The sequence below is a fragment of the Pangasianodon hypophthalmus genome, chromosome 8, assembly GCF_027358585.1.
Source record: "Pangasianodon hypophthalmus isolate fPanHyp1 chromosome 8, fPanHyp1.pri, whole genome shotgun sequence".
NCBI lineage: Eukaryota > Metazoa > Chordata > Actinopteri > Siluriformes > Pangasiidae > Pangasianodon > Pangasianodon hypophthalmus.
This window is the reverse complement of record NC_069717.1, coordinates 207,501-227,500: the sequence shown is the minus strand read 5'-3', so window position 1 is coordinate 227,500 and position 20,000 is coordinate 207,501. Positions and strand designations below refer to the sequence as shown.

General features: G+C 44.1%; 1 protein-coding gene across 4 annotated transcripts in view; it reads right to left on the bottom strand.

Annotated features, from left to right (window-relative positions):
- Positions 1–20,000, bottom strand: part of prkcz (protein kinase C, zeta) — a 70,988-nt gene that overhangs the window by 6,368 nt on the left and 44,620 nt on the right. For all 4 annotated transcript variants that reach the window (XM_053236184.1, XM_053236187.1, XM_053236186.1 and 1 more), the window contains 9 exons: positions 19,303–19,408; positions 15,829–15,881; positions 10,800–10,979; positions 6,698–6,795; positions 6,253–6,339; positions 4,891–5,026; positions 2,228–2,315; positions 1,668–1,787; positions 505–584 (listed from right to left, as the gene is read on the bottom strand). In XM_053236184.1, the coding sequence (XP_053092159.1) occupies positions 505–584; positions 1,668–1,787; positions 2,228–2,315; positions 4,891–5,026; positions 6,253–6,339; positions 6,698–6,795; positions 10,800–10,979; positions 15,829–15,881; positions 19,303–19,408 (948 nt within the window). The remainder of the gene's footprint in view (positions 1–504; positions 585–1,667; positions 1,788–2,227; positions 2,316–4,890; positions 5,027–6,252; positions 6,340–6,697; positions 6,796–10,799; positions 10,980–15,828; positions 15,882–19,302; positions 19,409–20,000) is intronic.

Genomic DNA, 20,000 nt, shown 5'->3' with positions numbered 1-20,000 from the left:
GTCAGGCTGAAATGTATGTTCCCATATTAAATACATACACATGACACTCTTAATCTAATGACATTAATTAATAAAATCTTCCCTTTAAAGTGCATGTAAAAGTTTTATTTTCACCCAGACAACATCGGAGGAGACGCGTCTTAATCACAGATTTATTTTATGGCTTTATTTTATTCATTCGACAAATCAACATAGTGAATTAAAAGTGTGATAAAATCGCCTACAGCTCACACACACACACACACACACACACACACACATTGCAATTTCATCACCTTCATTAGGTGTCTTAAGCAGCTGCGTAACCCGACTCTGAAAACCTTTCTTCACGTAAATATTTTGGACATAACTCTGTATGTATTAACCAAAAACGTCACAACGTGAGGGTAATGAAGGTTAAAGGATCACACACACACACACACACACACACAGTGCAGAAGAAAGATGAAGTGAATCTCTAACTGAACACAGAGCAGGAGTGTGTGAAGGACAGAACACTCTCACCTTGTTCAGAAAGCCTTTTAACACACTCGCTGCTTTAACTGACAGCGAGCGAGGAATACGGATCGGTTTCTCCAAAATCACTGAGAGAGAGAGAGAGAGAGAGAGAGACAGAGTGACAGAGAGAGAGAGAGAGAGAGAGACAGAGCGAGAGAGACAGAGTGACAGAGAGAGAGAGAGACAGAGAGAGAGAGAGAGAGAGAGAGAGAGAGAGACAAAAGAAAAATAGTGAGTCATTCCTGCTAAGTACTGCAGTCGTGTTGTAGGCAGGAAGGGTGGGAGGCTCTAACACACACACACACACACACACAATTTTATTGTACTGATTAACTATTTCAGCAATCTTGTTTACAATAGTGTAAATATAAACAGTAAATATCTGTTTCTCTGCCTGTCTCTCTCTTCCTGTCTGTCTCTCTCCATTTTCAGAGAAATACAGATTATAGACAACTCTCTCTCACTCTCTTCACAATCTCTGTCTAGAAGGATTAGAACACAGAGGTGTGTGTGTGTGTGTGTGTATGTGTGTGTGTGTGTGTGTGTGTGTGTGCTCTACTGCAGCATATGGGAGAACTGTAGAGCAGCAGTGGGGAATGGGGGGGTCAGGTTTATGGCTACAAAGCAAGACAAGTTACAGAGGTGTGTGTGCACGCATGTGTGTTCATGTGTGTGTGTGTGTGTGTGTGTGTGTGTGTGTGTGTGTGTGTGTGCATAACAGCATGCTGCCCTCTCAGTTGGAGGGGGGGTGAACAGACAGAGCAGCAGATGACCATGTCAGCATGGGTAGTGTGTGTGTGCGTGCGTGCGTGCGTGTGTGTGTGTGTGTGTGTGTGTGCGTGTGTGTGTGTTTGTGCGTGATGAAGGAATTTTTTCCTCACGTGCCAGAACACTCCACACATATCTCTGTCCCTTTTTTGCTCTCCACTTTCCTTACATGGTAACAGCTTCCTGTTCTTGTTAACCCTCATGCTTAATGCTAATTGCACTCCATATTTACATACTGTCCATATTTGTTTGTGGCTTCCTGTTCTACACTTACTTTATGCTTTATGGGAATGAAAAGCACTACAAACATCCAGGTACTAGATAATAAACAGAGTGTATGGTATGCAAGCATATAGTGCGTAGTGTGTGTGTGTGTGTGTGTGTGTGTGTGTGTGTCTCACCCTGGAAGAGATACTCTTCTGTGTTCATATCTGGATTGTCAGTCATAATATCAAATGGAGATCTACCAGCCATCATCTCAAACATCAACACCCCAAGAGCCCACCAGTCCACACTGAACCCTGAGAGAGAGAGAGAGAGAGAGAGAGACAGGCAGAGAGTGTGAGAGTGTGAGACAGAGAGAGAGAGAGAAAGAGAGAGAGAGGCAGAGAGTGAGAGTGTGAGACAGAGAAAGAGAGAGAGAGGCAGAGAGAGAGAGACAGGCAGAGAGTGTGTGAGAGAGAGAGAGAGAGAGAGAGGCAGAGAGTGAGAGTGTGAGACAGAGAGAGAGAGAGAGAGAGGCAGAGAGAGAGAGACAGGCAGAGAGTGTGTGTGAGAGAGAGAGAGAGAGAGAGGCAGAGAGTGAGAGTGTGAGACAGAGAGAGAGTGAGAAAGAGAGAAAGAGAGAGATCTGTACTGTACACTACAATGTGCTATGAGGTAATTATGTAAACTCTGCTCAGAGCTTATGGTGAGTGACAGGTTTCGTGCTTGTGTTGAGTGATGGGTGTTTATTGCGTACCGTAATCTTCTCCTCGCAGGATTTCAGGTGCAATGTAGTTCGGCGTCCCACAAAAAGTGCTGGTGGTGTCCCCGGGTCTGATCCCCTCCTGAAACGAGACCTCAGTGGTCTTTAATTCCACTCAGAAAGAACTTTAGGAGATTAAGGAGATAAAGTCCATTTCTATCGGTTTATCATAAACACTCCCTTTGTGAATTTTGGACTTGTGTATTTTAGTGAACCTCAGGACAATGTCACCAGGAGCTTAACGCCCCCAACAGGGCCATGCTCGATGAGCAGATCTGAGGGGAGACATCGGACAAAGAGCGATTCTAACCACCCCATGAAGGGTACAAAGAAGACTAAGTGTACCTGCCCAGATTAGGGTTACAGGGACTCACCCCTGGAGCCAGGTCTGGGGGTGGCCACCCACGTAACCTGGACAAGCTCAGCCTGAAAAGGTGACATGGAGCCATCTTGTGGGTGAGATGAAGGACTTGGGTCAAGTGTAATGCCAGTTGGGAAGCAGGCATGTGATGGACAGTCTTAGATGGACCAGACCCTAGAAATAGAAACTAGCTATGGGAAGAGCATGAGCTAGTGTGTGAGATGGAAAGGTCTTAACTAGATTGTAGTCTGCTTTACATCCACACAGAATACCGGCTCTGGTACCAAACTTCTTGATCAGTAGTGGTCTCTCTCCTACTCTGGAGTTCCCACAGGAAATAAGCCTCAGGTGAGTGTGGGAAGTTTTTTGTTTTCCAGTGGACAAGACGGTTGGCTCCATGAGATTCTAAGTCTCAGGAAAGAAAACTCTGACACAATTAGCAGTTCAGAGCATTCAGCCTTCTTGGAAAAGTTGGGTCAGATGGAATAGAAAAAGATGAAATGTCCTCCTGACTCCATAGTGCTCCTGGGGAACTTTAGTGCTCATGTCAGGAATGATGGAGATACTTGGAGGGGTGTGATTGGGAGGAACGGCCTCCTGGATCAGAACCCGAGTGGTGAAATGTTATTAGACTTTTGTGCAAGCCACAAATCATCAATAACAAACACTCTGCTCATAAGGGAGTACTTGGTACCAGAGCACATGGGTCAAAGGTCAATGATCGGTTTTGTGATTGTATCATCAGATTTGAGTCAGTATGTTCCAGACTCTTGGGTAAAGAGAGGAGCAGAGCTGTCACCTGATCAAAATTTGGTAACAACTTGGTAGAGGGGTTGTTTGTGAACATCGCACTGAAGTTTCAGTGAGAAATGAACTTAACTCTCTCTTCTCCTGTGTACTGAGTGAGGTTGAGGACACTGAGTCTGAATGGACCATGTCCAAGTCCTCAGTTGTAGAGGCAAGTACAAGAAGCCTAGGCAGGAAGGCTGTTGGTGCCTGTCATGGTGGTAACTCTAGGACAGACTTGTGGACACCCATGGTAAGGGAGGCCAGCAATTTAAAGAAGGAGAAGTTCTAAGTAATGCTCATGGAGAACCCTTCTGATTCAGTAGAGAGGTATAAGAAAGCCAGGAGAGCTGCAGCAAAAACAGAAGCGAAGGTTCAGGCATGGAAGGAGTTTGGACAGGCGATGGAAAAAGACTTTCATGTGGCCTCAATGTTCCGGCAAACCATTTGGCATCTCAGGAGCTCTGCTGAACAAGTCTGAGGGAGTGCAGAACTCTACTGGGGATATTGTTGAGCAAAAGTGAAGAAGCACTTTTTGAGGAACTTCTTAACCCAGTGGACATGATCTCCCTTCAGGAGGCAGTGCCAGAAATTTCTGGTATTTTAGAGTACATCTCTGTGGCTGAGGTTACTATGGTGGTTAGAAACCTTCATGGGGCAAGGCTGCAGGAGTGGAGGAGATTTGGCTGGAGATTCTGAAGGCAGTGGACAAGGTTGGAGTTGTGTAGCTAACACGTCTCTTTGATGGACAAATATCTATTTGTGGACAAAGCTCTCTCTCTTTACTGGTCAATCTATGTCCAATTCCTCATCTATGGTCACACACCGTGTGTAGTGACAGAAAGACTAAGGGTGCGAGTACAGGCGGGGGAATGAGGTTTTTCTGCAGGGTTTCTGGGCTTTCTCTCCGTGAGAGGATGAGGAGCTCAAGCCAGGAGAACCTCAGAGTAGAGCCACTGCTCCATCGAATCGAGAAGAGCCATTTGAGGTGGTTTGGGCACCTTATAGAGACGCCCCCTGGTGGGCTCCCAGCTAAGCTGAATGAGACACATCCCACTGGACGGAGACCCCGGGGCGGACGCAGGACCCACTGGAGAGATTATTATCTTTTTATTATCTCACAGTCAGAGTGGGAATGTCTGGGAATCCCACAGAAGGAGCTAGAATCTGCAGCTGAGGAGAGAGAAGTCTGGACTGACCTTCTCAGCCTGCTGCCATGGCAACACACACAGGATAAGAGGAAGGAAAATGAATGAACGAATGAATGAAAGAATGACTGAATGAATACAGTTATATAATCATTAAAACAGTGCACTTTAATGCATCTTTAACATACTATCACATCTTTAATATACCATTATGTGTTATATTATAAGCATGTGATAACATGCTTATAATATACCATTACATGTCATATTACAACATGCTTATAATATAACACATAAAAGTATATTAAAGATGTGATAGTACGTTATATTATAAGCATGTGCTAGCCGTGTAGATTTGTTACCTTGCACATGCCGTAGTCAGTGAGTTTGATGTGACCGTCCTGGTCCAGAAGAACGTTGTCCAGTTTCAGGTCTCGGTAAATGATGCCCTTCTCATGCAGGAAGTTTAGAGCGATACAGATTTCAGCAGCGTAGAACCTGGACACACACACACACACACACACACACACACACACACACACTATATTCCTTCATCAAGACTTCATCATTCTTCACTGATATACACTGATACTGAGGGCGAAGGAAGTGCATAAAAAAGCAGGAAGCAGAAACCTGAATGCTTATGTGGGCAGCTTAAGTAATAAATATAAAATAATTAAATAAATATATTGTGTAAAATTGCTAATAATAATTGGGAAGTAATTGCTGCATCAGTTGGATTAGATTGTTTGTGGCTAATCCAACATGGCTGCTCTGGAGGAAAACATCATAAATGGTTTAGTTTCTTTTAATAAAGAAAGTGTGATGATGTCATCAGAGCTCCATCACACCATTGGTCGAGACTGTAGTTATTAGGGTTCTGTTAAAATCTCCACCAATCGAAGAGCCCGCTGTGTTTCCATCTGCACATTTTATCTGGCATTTTAGTGTGAATTAAAAAAATAAGTAAATAAACAAACATACTTTAAAACATATAAAAATAATTACCAAAGGTTGACTCTCCATTAAATAATGAAATACCATTTAGTCCTATTTAATTTTACTTTTTAGTTGTATATATTTTTATTTACTGTAACCTTCACTACATATTTAAACACTGATTAATTTCTGCATTTAGTTTATTTTCTGTATAAGATGATAGTGATGTTTGTGAAGGTTAAATGAAGTTCTCTGAATTTCACTCTTTAATAACACAGTGGAGGTTAAAACAGCAAAGATGAAACGGGATAAAAAAACGATGGATGACATTCCCAAAGAGGCTGTGTGCCATGCTCTCCGGGGCTCATGGGACATTTACGACAGGCTCATGAATATTCATGAAGATTAGCTGTGATTAGCATACTGATTTACATATGCACAGTGTGCAACATGAATATTAATGAGGCTGATTGGGGGCACTCTCGACGCGCTTAATTATCCTGCGTTTGATCTCTGCTTATCACAGGGGAGAAAGAGACAGAGAGAAAGAGAGAGAGAGAAACAGAGAGAGAGAGAGAGAAACAGAGAGAGAGAGAGAGAAACAGAGAGAGAGAGAGACAGATTGAGACAAAGAGAGAAAGGCAGAGAAAGAGAGAGTCACTGAGACAGACAGGCATGTATTATTCAATAAGTTGTGTAGGTGTCTCTACGTGTGTGTGAATGTGTGTGTGTGTGTGTGTGAGTGTGTGTGTGTGTGTGTGTGTGTGTGTGTGTGTGTGTACTACCTGGCGTGTTCCTCTGGAAGTTTCCGTTGTCGTTGCATATGGAACATCAGGTCTCCTCCATTCACATACTCGATAACCAAGAACAACCTGACAAACACACACACACACACACACACATTCTTTCAGGTAATCAAGTAATGGAAATTTATAACCTGCAGTTTAGTATGGTGAAATCTGCATGGATAAATGATTACACATTCGACTCCCATGACATCTCCTGTAAATAAACAGTTTAATAAAATAAAAATACATTTGTATTAAGTTAAATAAATTAAGTGTGAAGTGTTTCATCACCAGAATCATGTGTAGCATACAATAAAGCGAACTTCACAAACTGAACGTGATAAATAATACAGATCAGATAACATCAGATTAGTGTCTACTGACAGATAGTGTGTGTGTGTGTGTGTGTGTGTGTGTGTGTGTGTGTGTTTGTGTGTCTCACCGGCTCTCAGTTTGAAAGCAGGAATGTAAACCCACAAGGAAAGGGTTAGTGGAGGCCTGTTCAAAAACATGCTTCTCCGTCTGAACCCAATCGATATCCTACAACATAATCACACACACACAGAGAGAGAGAGAGAGAGAGAGAGAGAGACAGAGAGAGACAGAGAGAGAGAGAGAGACAGAGAGAGACAGAGAGAGAGAGAGAGACAGAGAGAGACAGAGAGAGAGAGAGAGAGAGACAGACAGAAGCTTTATATAAAACTGTAACTACACTTTAACAGTGTAATGAATATAAATTATATTAATATATAATTGTAGTTATCAAAAAATAACTACATATATTTTTTAAACTACCATTTACACATTTATTAGAAACTACAAAATTATTATTAACAATTACATCCTTATAAAATACCACAAATAAATATCAGTAAATTGTAATAAACTAAATAAAGAAATATTTGAAGCTTTGTCTGTAAATCTGTGTCAGTTCTCTCAGGTTGTCAGCGTCCGACTGTTTTATAAGGAAAGTTTTGGTGAAATAAACATTCTGACATTTAAACATTGCTCTTTTTTATAGACAGTAATGCAGAAGAAATAAAAAATAAACTCCTAAAATAAACTTAGCTTTAAACATTAGGGTGCCTATACTTTTGCACATGGCTGTATATATTATTAATCTTGGTTATTTATTACCATAAATTACTAAATTATTATTAAAATGAACTGCAGTACAGGAGTCTGTGCTACAGGAAGGGAAAATAATAAAACAGTAAAATAATAAACAGCACCTTCCTCCTCTCACAGCGACCAGCACAGAAACCAGAGACACACACATCTCAGTGTGTGTGTGTGTGTGTGTGTGTGTGTGTGTGTGTGTGTGTTCATTATGCTGCTGCTGTCTTGCTTGTCTCCTGTTCAGCAGTTTAGTTTGACGGAGTGTCAAAACTGTCACACACCTCAAACTACACACACACACACACACACGCACACACACAGAGCAAAACAGAGAGCATACACAGTTCAGCTTGAAAGTTCACAAACAAACTCAGTCCCATATTCCCAGTGTCCCATATTCCCAACGTTCCATATTCCCATTGTTCCATATTCCCAATGTTCCATATTCCCATTGTTCCATATTCCCAACGTTCCATATTCCCATTGTTCCATATTCCCAGTGTCCCATATTCCCAGTATCCTTTAATGAAAAATGACTGTCTGCTTATCAAAACAAACAAACAAACAAAAAAACCCAATGAACTGCGTATAGTAATGTTTGTCCACGTGTGTGTCCATGTGTGTGTTTGTGTCTGTGTCCGTGTGTGTGTGTGTGTGTCCGTGTGTGTTCCTGTGTCAATGTGTGTGTGTGTGTGTGTGTGTGTGTTTGTGTCTCGTCTCTGATGCCAAGATCAGAAAAAACATCACACCAATAAATAAACAGGTTTGGACATGTTCATTAATTATTAGTCTTGCCAGCACATACACACACACACACACACACACACACACACACACACTACAATTCCTGCACCTAATGAAGACCTGGAAGAATGAAGTGTGTGTTAAACCTACACACTCCCACAGCGCCTCCTGGTGGTGAAACATTTCTCACTCAACACAATATTTTACACTGACTGTGTGTTTACCTGCAGAACTTCTGATTGGGAATGGATCTGGTTGGGAATGGATCTGATTGGGAATGGATCTGAGTGGAATGGATCTGATTGGGAATGGATCTGGTTGGGAATGGATCTGAGTGGGATTGGATCTGAGTGGGAATGGATCTGAGTGGGAATGGATCTGAGTGGGAATGGATCTGGTTGGGAATGGATCTGAGTGGGAATGGATCTGGTTGGGAATGGATCTGAGTGGGAATGGATCTGATTGGGAATGGATCTGGTTGGGAATGGATCTGGTTGGGAATGGATCTGATTTGGAATGGATCTGGTTGGGAATGGATCTGAGTGGGATTGGATCTGAGTGGGAATGGATCTGGTTGGGAATGGATCTGAGTGGGAATGGATCTGGTTGGGAATGGATCTGAATGGGATTGGATCTGAGTGGGAATGGATCTGGTTGGGAATGGATCTGAGTGGGAATGGATCTGAGTGGAATGGATCTGATTGGGAATGGATCTGATTGGGAATGGATCTGAGTGGGAATGGATCTGATTGGGAATGGATCTGATTGGGAATGGATCTGGTTGAGAATGGATCTGAGTGGGAATGGATCTGAGTGGGAATGGATCTGAGTGGGAATGGATCTGGTTGGGAATGGATCTGAGTGGGAATGGATCTGATTTGGAATGGATCTGGTTGGGAATGGATCTGAGTGGGATTGGATCTGAGTGGGAATGGATCTGGTTGGGAATGGATCTGAGTGGGAATGGATCTGAGTGGAATGGATCTGATTGGGAATGGATCTGGTTGGGAATGGATCTGAGTGGGAATGGATCTGAGTGGGAATGGATCTGATTGGGAATGGATCTGATTGGGAATGGATCTGGTTGGGAATGGATCTGAGTGGGAATGGATCTGAGTGGGAATGGATCTGATTTGGAATGGATCTGATTTGGAATGGATCTGGTTGGGAATGGATCTGAGTGGGATTGGATCTGAGTGGGAATGGATCTGAGTGGAATGGATCTGAGTGGAATGGATCTGATTGGGAATGGATCTGGTTGGGAATGGATCTGAGTGGGAATGGATCTGATTTGGAATGGATCTGATTTGGAATGGATCTGGTTGGGAATGGATCTGAGTGGGAATGGATCTGAGTGGGAATGGATCTGAGTGGGAATGGATCTGAGTGGGAATGGATCTGATTGGGAATGGATCTGGTTGGGAATGGATCTGAGTGGGAATGGATCTGAGTGGAATGGATCTGATTGGGAATGGATCTGGTTGAGAATGGATCTGAGTGGGAATGGATCTGAGTGGGAATGGATCTGGTTGAGAATGGATCTGAGTGGGAATGGATCTGAGTGGGAATGGATCTGATTGGGAATGAATCTGATTGGGAATGGATCTGAGTGGGAATGGATCTGATTGGGAATGGATCTGATTGGGAATGGATCTGAGTGGGAATGGATCTGGTTGGGAATGGATCTGGTTGGGAATGGATCTGAGTGGGAATGGATCTGATTTGGAATGGATCTGGTTGGGAATGGATCTGAGTGGGATTGGATCTGAGTGGGAATGGATCTGGTTGGGAATGGATCTGAGTGGGAATGGATCTGGTTGAGAATGGATCTGGTTGAGAATGGATCTGAGTGGGAATGGATCTGATTGGGAATGAATCTGATTGGGAATGGATCTGAGTGGGAATGGATCTGAGTGGGATTGGATCTGAGTGGGAATGGATCTGGTTGGGAATGGATCTGAGTGGAATGGATCTGATTGGGAATGGATCTGGTTGAGAATGGATCTGAGTGGGAATGGATCTGAGTGGGAATGGATCTGGTTGAGAATGGATCTGGTTGAGAATGGATCTGAGTGGGAATGGATCTGATTGGGAATGAATCTGATTGGGAATGGATCTGAGTGGGAATGGATCTGAGTGGGAATGGATCTGAGTGGGAATGGATCTGATTGGGAATGGATCTGATTGGGAATGGATCTGAGTGGGAATGGATCTGAGTGGGAATGGATCTGGTTGGGAATGGAGGTGTGGCTGCATCATATCACCTGGATTTAATGTGTTTTTTTTTATGCTGCATGCAAAGCATCATGGGACTCACAGGTTTATATTAATGCTCTCGTTCTATTACGTTATCGTTTCTATAGTAACAGCTCATTCGCAAGAACGTGTACGGTGGCCGCTCCACATAAACGGATTAAAAATGTGTCAATTGTAGATACGGTGAACTTTTCTGTAAGTACGTGTTTATTTGACATTAATGGAAGGAGTCTCCAGTGTCAGAGCTTTGTAACAGTCAGAGGTAAAGCTGTAGCTTAAAGTTTTCTGTTGTCTTCAGGACAGAGGAGTTTATACGGCGCTATTTATATTACATAATCTGTCTCCTTATGATGTAGTGTTTTATTGGGGTTTGTTATGTTTAGATGTTGATGTTTCACTCAGATGTTCTGGATGTTTCTTCTCACCTCGTCATCGTGCACCAGCTCCTTCTTCACCACCTTCATGGCGTAAACATGTTCGTTCTTCTTCAGACGCACCAGCAGCACTTTGGCGTAACTCCCTCGTCCAATCACACGCATCAGATCAAAATCAGACAGAGTGAGTGTCTCTGTTAGCTGCAGCTTCTCCATCCCGTCCACCACACCCTGTAATTGACACACCACACACACACACACCACAAACACACACACGCACCAAACACACACACCACAAACACACACACACACACCACAAACACACACACACACCACACACACACACACCACAAACACACACACACACCACACACACACACCACAAACACACAAACACACACCACAAACACACACACACACCACAAACACACACACGCACCACACACACACACCACAAACACACACACACACACACCACAAACACACACACACACCACACACACACACACCACAAACACACACACACCACACACACACACACACACCACACACACACACCACAAACACACACACACCACAAACACACACACACCACACACACACACCACAAACACACACACACACACCACAAACACACACACACCACACACACACACACACACACACACACACCACACACACACACACAATTAATACAATTATATCCATATGCAGCACAAACTAATGTGTGTTACAACTGAAATGGACTTAACTGGGATTTTTATGTCATGAAGCTACATAAAATACTCCATAATCTTAAAATGGAGAGAAAAATCAATATAGTTTGGTGTGAATTATGCTGTGAGTGCATAAGTATTCGCCCCCCTCTCTATGATCTTAATTCTGGTTCAGTTTCCATCAGAAGTCAAACAATCAGTAGAATGCATGTAATTAAAGTGTCTCGTGATCTCAGTATAAAGTCACCTGAAGAACCCAGAGTGTGCTCGAGAACAGCAGTTTGTTCTAGAAAAGTATAAATCAGAATTTGGTTATAAAAAATATTCCTGACCATCCTGCAGAGAGACTGTTATTATTATCTTAAAAATAATATCAAGAATACGACAGAACCGTGACTCTGCCTCGAGGACACCAGTCAGTGAGTCAAAGAGTCAGTGAGTCAGTGAGCAGGTAAAGAGGGGATTAGTCAGAGACACAACCAAGAGGACAAGGAGAACTCTGAAGGAGCTGGAGATCCACAACCCTAACACTCTACACAACCCTAACACTCCTCACAACCCTAACACTCCACACAACCCTAACACTCCACACAACCCTAACACTCCTCACAACCCTAACACTCCACACAACCCTAACACTCCTCACAACCCTAACACTCCACACACCCCTAACACTCCACACAACCCTAACACTCCACACAACCCTAACACTCTACACAACCCTAACACTCCACACAACCCTAACACTCCACACAACCCTAACACTCCTCACAACCCTAACACTCTACACAACCCTAACACTCCTCACAACCCTAACACTCCACACAACCCTAACACTCCTCACAACCCTAACACTACACAACCCTAACACTCCTCACAACCCTAACACTACACAACCCTAACACTCCTCACAACCCTAACACTCTACACAACCCTAACACTCCTCACAACCCTAACACTACACAACCCTAACACTCCTCACAACCCTAACACTCCACACAACCCTAACACTCCACACAACCCTAACACTCCTCACAACCCTAACACTCCACACAACCCTAACACTCCACACAACCCTAACACTCCTCACAACCCTAACACTCCACACAACCCTAACACTACACAACCCTAACACTCCTCACAACCCTAACACTCCACACAGCCCTAACACTCCACACAACCCTAACACTCCACACAACCCTAACACTCCTCACAACCCTAACACTCCTCACAACCCTAACACTCTACACAACCGTAACACTCCACACAACCCTAACACTCCTCAACCCTAACACTCCTCACTACCCTAACACTCCACACAACCCTAACACTCTACACAACCGTAACACTCCACACAACCCTAACAGTCCTCACAACCCTAACACTCCTCACAACCCTAACACTCCACACAACCCTAACACTCCTCACAACCCTAACACTCCACACAGCCCTAACACTCCACACAACCCTAACACTCCTCACAACCCTAACACTCCACACAACCCTAACACTCCACACAACCCTAACACTCCTCACAACCCTAACACTCCACACAGCCCTAACACTCCACACAACCCTAACACTCCACACACCCCTAACAGTCCTCACAACCCTAACACTCCACACAACCCTAACACTCCTCACAACCCTAACACTCCACACAACCCTAACACTCTACACAACCCTAACACTCCACACAACCCTAACACTCCACACAACCCTAACAATCTACACAACCCTAACACTCCACACAACCCTAACACTCCTCACAACCCTAACACTCCTCACAACCCTAACACTCCACACAACCCTAACACTCTACACAACCCTTACAGTCCTCACAACCCTAACACTCCTCACAACCCTAACACTCCACACAACCCTAACACTCCTCACAACCCTAACACTCCACACAACCCTTACAGTCCTCACAACCCTAACAGTCCTCACAACCCTAACACTCCTCACAACCCTAACACTCCTCACAACCCTAACACTACAAAACCCTAACACTCCTCACAACCCTAACACTCTACACAACCCTAACACTCCTGACAACCCTAACACTACACAACCCTAACACTCCACACAGCCCTAACACTCCACACAACCCTAACACTCCTCACAACCCTAACACTCCACACAGCCCTAACACTCCTCACAACCCTAACACTCCTCACAACCCTAACACTCCACACAGCCCTAACACTCCACACAACCCTAACACTCCACACAACCCTAACACTCCACACAACCCTAACACTACACAACCCTAACACTCCACACAACCCTAACACTCCTCACAACCCTAACACTCCTCACAAACCTAACACTCCACACAACCCTAACACTCTACACAACCCTAACAGTCCTCACAACCCTAACACTCCACACAACCCTAACACTCCTCACAACCCTAACACTCCACACAGCCCTAACACTCCTCACAACCCTAACACTCCACACAACCCTAACACTCCACACAGCCCTAACACTCCTCACAACCCTAACACTCCTCACAACCCTAACACTCCTCACAACCCTAACACTCCACACAACCCTAACACTCCTCACAACCCTAACACTCCTCACAAACCTAACACTCCACACAACCCTAACACTCCACACAACCCTAACACTCCACACAACCCTAACACTCCTCACAACCCTAACACTCTACACAACCCTAACACTCCACACAACCCTAACACTCCTCACAACCCTAACACTCCACACAACCCTAACACTCCTCACAACCCTAACACTCCACACAACCCTAACACTCCTCACAACCCTAACACTCCACACAACCCTAACACTCCTCACAACCCTAACACTCCTCACTACCCTAACACTCCACACAACCCTAACACTCCTCACAACCCTAACACTCCACACAACCCTAACACTCCTCACAACCCTAACACTCCTCACAACCCTAACACTCCTCACAACCCTAACACTCCACACAACCCTAACACTCCTCACAACCCTAACACTCCACACAACCCTAACACTCCTCACAACCCTAACACTCCACACAACCCTAACACTCCTCACAACCCTAACACTCCACACAACCCTAACACTCCTCACAACCCTAACACTCCACACAACCCTAACACTACACAACCCTAACACTCCTCACAACCCTAACACTCCACACAACCCTAACACTCCTCACAACCCTAACACTCCACACAACCCTAACACTCCTCACAACCCTAACACTCCTCACTACCCTAACACTCCACACAACCCTAACACTCCTCACAACCCTAACACTCCACACAACCCTAACACTCCTCACAACCCTAACACTCCTCACAACCCTAACACGCCACACAACCCTAACACTCCACACAACCCTAACACTCCTCACAACCCTAACACTCCACACAACCCTAACACTCCTCTCAACCCTAACACTCCTCACAACCCTAACACTCCACACAACCCTAACACTCCTCACAACCCTAACACTCCACACAACCCTAACACTCTACTGGATTTCATGGAAGAGTGATGATAAGAAAGAAATTGCATGCTCAATAAACATGTGGAAGAAGGTTCACTGGTCTGATAAGAGCCAAACTGAACTTTCTGACATTGGCACAAAGTGCTACGTTTGGCGGAAACCCAACACTTAGGACACCATCCCCACTATGAAGCATGGTGGTGGTAGCATCATGAAAATCATGTAGAGATGCCTTTCATCAGCAGGGAAACTGGTCAGGGTTGAGGGTGAGATGGATGGAAATACAGGATAATCGTAATAGAAATCCTGTTCCAGTCTGTGAGAGACCTGAGACTGGGGGGTGGAGCTTCACCTTCCAACAAAACAATGATCCTGAATGTATTCAATAAAACTACCAACAATCACCGACTCCTGAATGTATTAGTATTGAACCCAGGGGGTAAATACTTATGAAACCAACAAATGTCTGCTTTTTTCTTTAAAAACATTTGTGTCATCATAAAAACATACTTTCACCTATAGACGTGTTGTGTAAATCAAACAGTAAACATCCCAATGACGTCCATTTCAGTTCCAGATTATAACACTGGGGAGGGGGGTGAATACTTATGCACAGCATTGTCTCTCTATCTGTCTCTATCTGTGTATATGCATAGCACTGTATATATATATATATATATATATATATATATATATATATATATATATATATATATATATGTATATAAGATAATGAATAAAAGTGTTCTTACATTTACCTTTATGGCATTTGGCAGACGTCTTATCCAGAGCGACTTATAAAAGTGCTGTGAAATCTATCAGAAATACCTCCTGATACTGCTTATTACAGTTTATTAAGTGCAGAGTGTTAATAGTGTGACATCACCTCCGGGTCATCTTCAGCTTTGTCCACTGTCCGACTGTGGGGCAGGAACGCTACTGCAGAGAGACAGACAGATAGAGAGAGAGAGAGAGAGAGAGAGAGAGAGAAGAGAGAGCGGGGGAGAGAGACAGAGAGAGAGAGGGGGAGAGAGAGACAGAGAGAGAGACAGGGGGAGAGAGAGACAGACAGATAGACAGAGAGACAGACAGATAGAGAGAGAGAGACAGAGAGAGAGACAGAGAGAAAGAGAGACAGAGAGAGAGACAGAGAGAGAGAGACAGAGAGAGAGACAGAAAGAGAGACAGAGAGAGAGAGACAGAGAGACAGAGAGAGAGAGACAGAGAGAGTGAGACAGAGAGAGAGACAGAGACAGAGAGAGAGACAGGGAGAGAGACAGAGAGAGAGAGAGAGACAGAGAGAGAGACAGAGAGAGAGACAGAAAGAGAGACAGAGAGAGAGAGACAGAGAGAGAGAGAGTTAGAGAGAGAGAGACAGAGAGAGAGAGAGAGACAGAGAGACAGAGAGAGAGAGAGAGAGTTAGAGAGAGAGAGACAGAGAGAGAGGGAGAGAGTGACAGACAGATAGAGAGACGGGGAGAGAGAGAGAGAGATAGAGATGGGGACAGAGAGAGAGAGAGAGAGAGAGAGAGATAGAGAGAGGGGGGAGAGAGAGAGAGAGAGAGAGAGAGAGACAGATGTAGTGAGCCTGATTTTAGCTCTTAATTCAGATATACTAAAAGCAATTAAAGACCGCATTGCTCCACCTACTAACACCTTAGCCACTCCCTGAAACACAATAGCAACCAATTACAAAGCTAGCAACCAGCTGAGAATCCTTAGCAACTGCCTAGATACAACCTTGCAGCCATCTGGGATGGCATAAACACTGTAGTCACCTGAGATTGCATAGCAACCACCTAGCAACCATGTGCAGAACTATAGCAACCATCTAGCAATAGCCTAGCCACTACCTAGCAACAGCAGCAGCCAACTTGGATACCATAGCAACAACCTAGCAACCACCAAACAACTACCTGAGATATCATAGCAATGACCTAGCACCTGGAATACCATAACAACCACTTAACAACCACCTTGGATACCATAGCAACAACCTAGCAACAACCAAACAACTACCTGAAATATCATAGCAATGACCTAGTAACCACCTAAAAACCAACAGATATTCCTTAGCAACTGCCTAGCTACAACCTAGCAACCACATTGGATACCACAGAAATGACTTAGGAACCACCTAACAGTACACTAGCAACCATCGGAAATACCAGAACAACAACCTAACAACCACCAAACAACCACCATAGCAATGACCTATATACAGTGCCTATAGAAAATCATCATACCCTGTGAAAACCTTTACCTTTTGTCACATTACACCCTGGAAAATAAAATAAATTAAGTCTAACTTTTTGAGCTGCATGTACACATTATAACCCTCATCATTAAAGTGAAAATATCCTTTTAAAAACTTCTGGAGGATTATTAAAAATTAATCAGTGAAATGCCTGGTTTGGTAAAGTGATCAGCCCCTTAGAGTATACCATTATAAACTTGCTCAGGTGCAAGCAATCAACTTCCAGATTACACACCAGGCTAATTGCCCCACCTGACATCAATAGTAATGGTGTTGATTACTTCAGAATAAAACGAGCTGTTTCTTGAAGATTCCACTGTGAGTAGTGCATGATACGGCAAAGAATTCACCATCGTTGGGAAAGTGCTTTCAAAAGACCTTACAAAATAATTTCAAAGGCTTTAGCTCTCCCTCGGAGTACTGTTCAGAGCATCATTAAGAAGTGGAAAGCGTATGGCACCACACACATGACAGAGCCAGGAGGACATTGATAAGAGAAGCTACCAAGAGGCCAAAGGCAACTTTGAAGGACCTACGAGGCTTTATGGCTGGGTCTGCTCAGTCTGTGCATGTGACAACTATCTCCCAAGCTTTACACAAAGCTGGCCTGTATGGCAGGGTGGCACGAAAGAAGCCTTTCCTAAAAAAGTGTCACACTCAGTCTCGTTTGCGCACATCTGGAAGAGTCTGATACCTTCTGGCAAAAGGTGCTATGGTCTGATGAGACCAAAATTGACCTTTTTGGACTGAAGTCCAAGCGCTAGGTTTGGCGAAAAGCAAACACAGCACACCACCCAAAACACACCATACCTACTGTGAAGCATGGTGGTGGCAGCATTACGTTGTGGGGGTGTTTCTCTTCAGCTGGGACTGTGCGATTGGTCAGGATTGAAGGGAAAATGGATGCTGCCAAGTACATCCAAATTCTTGAGGAAAACCTGCGTCCCTCTGCTAGACAGCTGAAGATGGGCAGGTCATTCACCTTCCAACACGACAACAACCTTAAACATACTGCCAAAACAACAACAAAATAGCTTAAGGATAAGAAGGTGAATGTCCTTGAGTGGCCGAGTCAGAGCCCTGACTTAAATCCAACAAAAATCTGTGGATGGATTTGAAGAGAGCAGTCCATTGCCGCTCACCACAGAAATTGACTGAACTTGAGCAATTCTGCAAGGAAGAATGGGCAAATATTCCCCAATCAAGGTGTGCGAAGCTAGTACAGACATATCCAAAAAGACTGATGGCTGTAATTAAAGCAAAAGGTCTCAAGGAACTGATGACTTTTCCAACCTTGTTATTCTAGTTTTTTGTTTTTTATTAATTTGCAGAACTGTTGTGTTTTTTCTTTCATTGGTTTGATGCTGTAAGACCAAAATTGTAAATAAAGCTGGAAAAGTTATTTGGAATGGGGTTTGATTTCAGGCTGTATGACAAATAAAGTAACTATTTCGAAGGGGTACGATGACTTTCTATAGGCACTGTACAACCCACTAATCACCTTGGATACTACAATGACCTAGCAACCACCTAAATAACATAGCAACCACCAGCAATACGCTGTCAACAACCCAGAAACCCCCTTGGGATACCATACCAGTAACCTAGCAACCACCTAAAATAACCTAGCAACCATCTAACAAAGCAACCACTCAATGAGTTCAATGATTTAATGCTTAAACATAACTTTAACGTTTTAAAGCTGGTCAGAGTCGCTGCACTTCAGTCTGCTGATGTTCGTCTCACTCTGTTACTTCAGTGATGAATGCTGGATTGTTTGTGTTGATCTGGATTTGATATTAAAAGGATTTAACTCACACCTGAGGATCTGCACTTAAAAATACTTTACAGTGCAATTCCAAAGAATTAAGAGAGTGTGTGTGTGTGTGTGTGTGTGGGTGTGTGTGTGTGTATGTGTGTGTGTGTGTGTGTGTGTGTGTGTGTGTGTGTGTGTCCAGCAGGTGGCAGCACAGACTGCAGTATGAATGAAGAAGAAGTGATTGCGTCTGTCTAATCTGGGTCAGAATCACCTGACTACACACACTCACACACACACTCACACACGCGCGTGTACACACACACACACACACAGAGGAGACCTACTTCTGTCCGTGTCCTCCGTGTCCTCCGTGTCCTCTGGGGGAAGCTCCACTTCCTCTTCTCCACCTCTCTCATCAACCAGCGGCTCCTGGGATGGCATGACTGGATCCTACAGACAGAGACACAGAGAGAGAGTGAGACAGAGACACAGAGAGAGAGAGACAGAAAGAGACAGAGAGAGAGACTGAGAGAGACTGAGAGAGAGACAGAGAGAGAGACTGAGAGAGACTGAGAGAGAGACAGAGAGAGAGACTGAGAAAGAGACAGAAAGAGACAGAGAGAGAGACTGAGAGAGAGACAGATAGAGAGAGACACAGAGAGACTGAGAGAAAGACAGATAGAGAGACTGAGAGAGAGACAGATAGAGAGACTGAGAGAGAGACAGAGAAAGAGACAGAAAGAGACAGAGAGAGAGACTGAGAGAGAGAATGAGAGAGAGACTGAGAGAGAGACTGAGAGAGAGAATGAGAGAGAGAATGAGAGAGAGACTGAGAGAGAGACTGAGAGAGAGAATGAGAGAGAGACTGAGAGAGAGAATGAGAGAGAGACTGAGAGAGAGAATGAGAGAGAGAATGAGAGAGAGAATGAGAGAGAGACTGAGAGAGAGAATGAGAGAGAGACTGAGAGAGAGAATGAGAGAGAGAATGAGAGAGAGACTGAGAGAGACACAGAGAGGGACTGAGAGAGAGAATGAGAGAGAG